This window comes from Atheta coriaria, unplaced genomic scaffold, assembly GCF_025399875.1.
Source record: "Atheta coriaria isolate IRGN ID8LTWV9N9 unplaced genomic scaffold, Caltech_Dcor_3.1 scaffold1833_size1526, whole genome shotgun sequence".
NCBI lineage: Eukaryota > Metazoa > Arthropoda > Insecta > Coleoptera > Staphylinidae > Dalotia > Dalotia coriaria.
This window is the reverse complement of record NW_027050172.1, coordinates 1-1,526: the sequence shown is the minus strand read 5'-3', so window position 1 is coordinate 1,526 and position 1,526 is coordinate 1. Positions and strand designations below refer to the sequence as shown.

General features: G+C 37.3%; 1 protein-coding gene across 1 annotated transcript; it reads right to left on the bottom strand.

Annotated features, from left to right (window-relative positions):
- Positions 1 to 21: 21 nt before the first annotated feature.
- On the bottom strand, positions 22 to 1,517 carry LOC135803090 (ankyrin repeat domain-containing protein 50-like; the record flags this gene model as incomplete). Its single annotated transcript, XM_065316713.1, has 1 exon — positions 22 to 1,517. A coding segment is annotated over exon 1 (1,421 nt), but the record flags the coding sequence as incomplete, so codon positions are not given.
- Positions 1,518 to 1,526: the final 9 nt, after the last annotated feature.

Genomic DNA, 1,526 nt, shown 5'->3' with positions numbered 1-1,526 from the left:
TTACTCTTCCATAACTCTTGCAAAATCTTAATCTGCCCTTTTTTCGACGCCAACATCAACGCTGTCTTCCCATCCCTATTAACTAAATTAATATCAGCTCTATTCCTCAACAATTCTTGAACAATTTCAAAATGTCCTCCACAGGATGCATACATCAAAGCAGTCTCTCCATTCTGATCAGCCACATTAACATCAGCATTGTTCTTCAAAAGTACTTGAACAATTTCCAGATGTCCTAAGAATGATGCTGCTATTAACGCTGTGTTTCCACCTTGATCAACTTGATTTATATCTGCTTTATTCTCCAACAATTCTTCGACGATTTCAGGATGTCCCCCACATGATGCCCATAGCAACGGCGTGATACCTTTGTTATTACCTAGATTTACTTTAGCGTTGTTCTTCAACAATTCTTCTACAATTTGTAAATGTCCTCCACCAGAAGCTAAGATTAATGCTGTGTCGCCATTTTTATCACCCTGATTCACATCAGCGTTATTTTTTAACAATTCTTGTAGGACATCGAGATGTTTTCCACACGATGCCAACATCAATGATGAGTTGCCATCTTTATCAGCTAGGTTTACTTCTGCGTTGTTTTTGATGAGTTCTTGAACGATTTGAAGATGCCCTCGGCCAGATGCCCACATCAACGCAGTGTTTCCATGTTTATCACCTTGATTCACATCTGCGTTATTCTTGAGTAGTTCTTCTACTACTTTAAGATGTCCGTTTGATGATGCTAACATTAATGATGTTTTTCCTTTTTTATCAACGTGATTAACATTTGTGTTGTTTTTTAATAATTCTTCTACTATTTCAACATAACCTTTATTTGATACTTGCATCAATGCTGTCCAGCCTTTTTTATCAGTTAGGTTTACATCTGCTTCTTTCTTCAATAGTTTTTGGATAACCTCTAGGTGTCCTTCGGAAGATGCCATCATCAATGATGTTTTACCCTCTTTATCAGCTTGGTTTATTTCTGCGTTAGTTTTTGATAACAATTGAACAATTTCTATATGTCCGTTGCAAGATGCTAACATCAATGCAGTATAACCTTCATTATTAGCCAGGTTTACTTCTACTTCATTTTTTAATAATTCTTTGACAGTTTCAAGATGTCCTTCACCCGATGCTAATATCAACGGTGTATCCAAGTTATCATTCTGGATATTCACCTTAGCATTGTTCTTCAATAGTTTTCGGACGATGTCGAGATGTCCTCCATGTGATGCCCATATTAGCGCTGTGTTGCCATATTTATTTGTTTGATTGACTTCGGCGTTGTTTTTCAGCAGTTCTCGTGCAATTGCAAGATGTCCTTGGTACAATGCAAGTATTAAAGCAGAGTCGCCGATGTTATTGACTAAATTTACATCTGCGTTGTTCTTTAATAATTCTTTGACAATTTTAAGATTGCCGTTGATCGATGCCCACATCAATGGGGTATTGCCGTGATCGTTGGGAAGATTCACATCTGTGTTGTTCTTCAATAGTAGTCGTACAGTTGTGAGGTCTCCTTT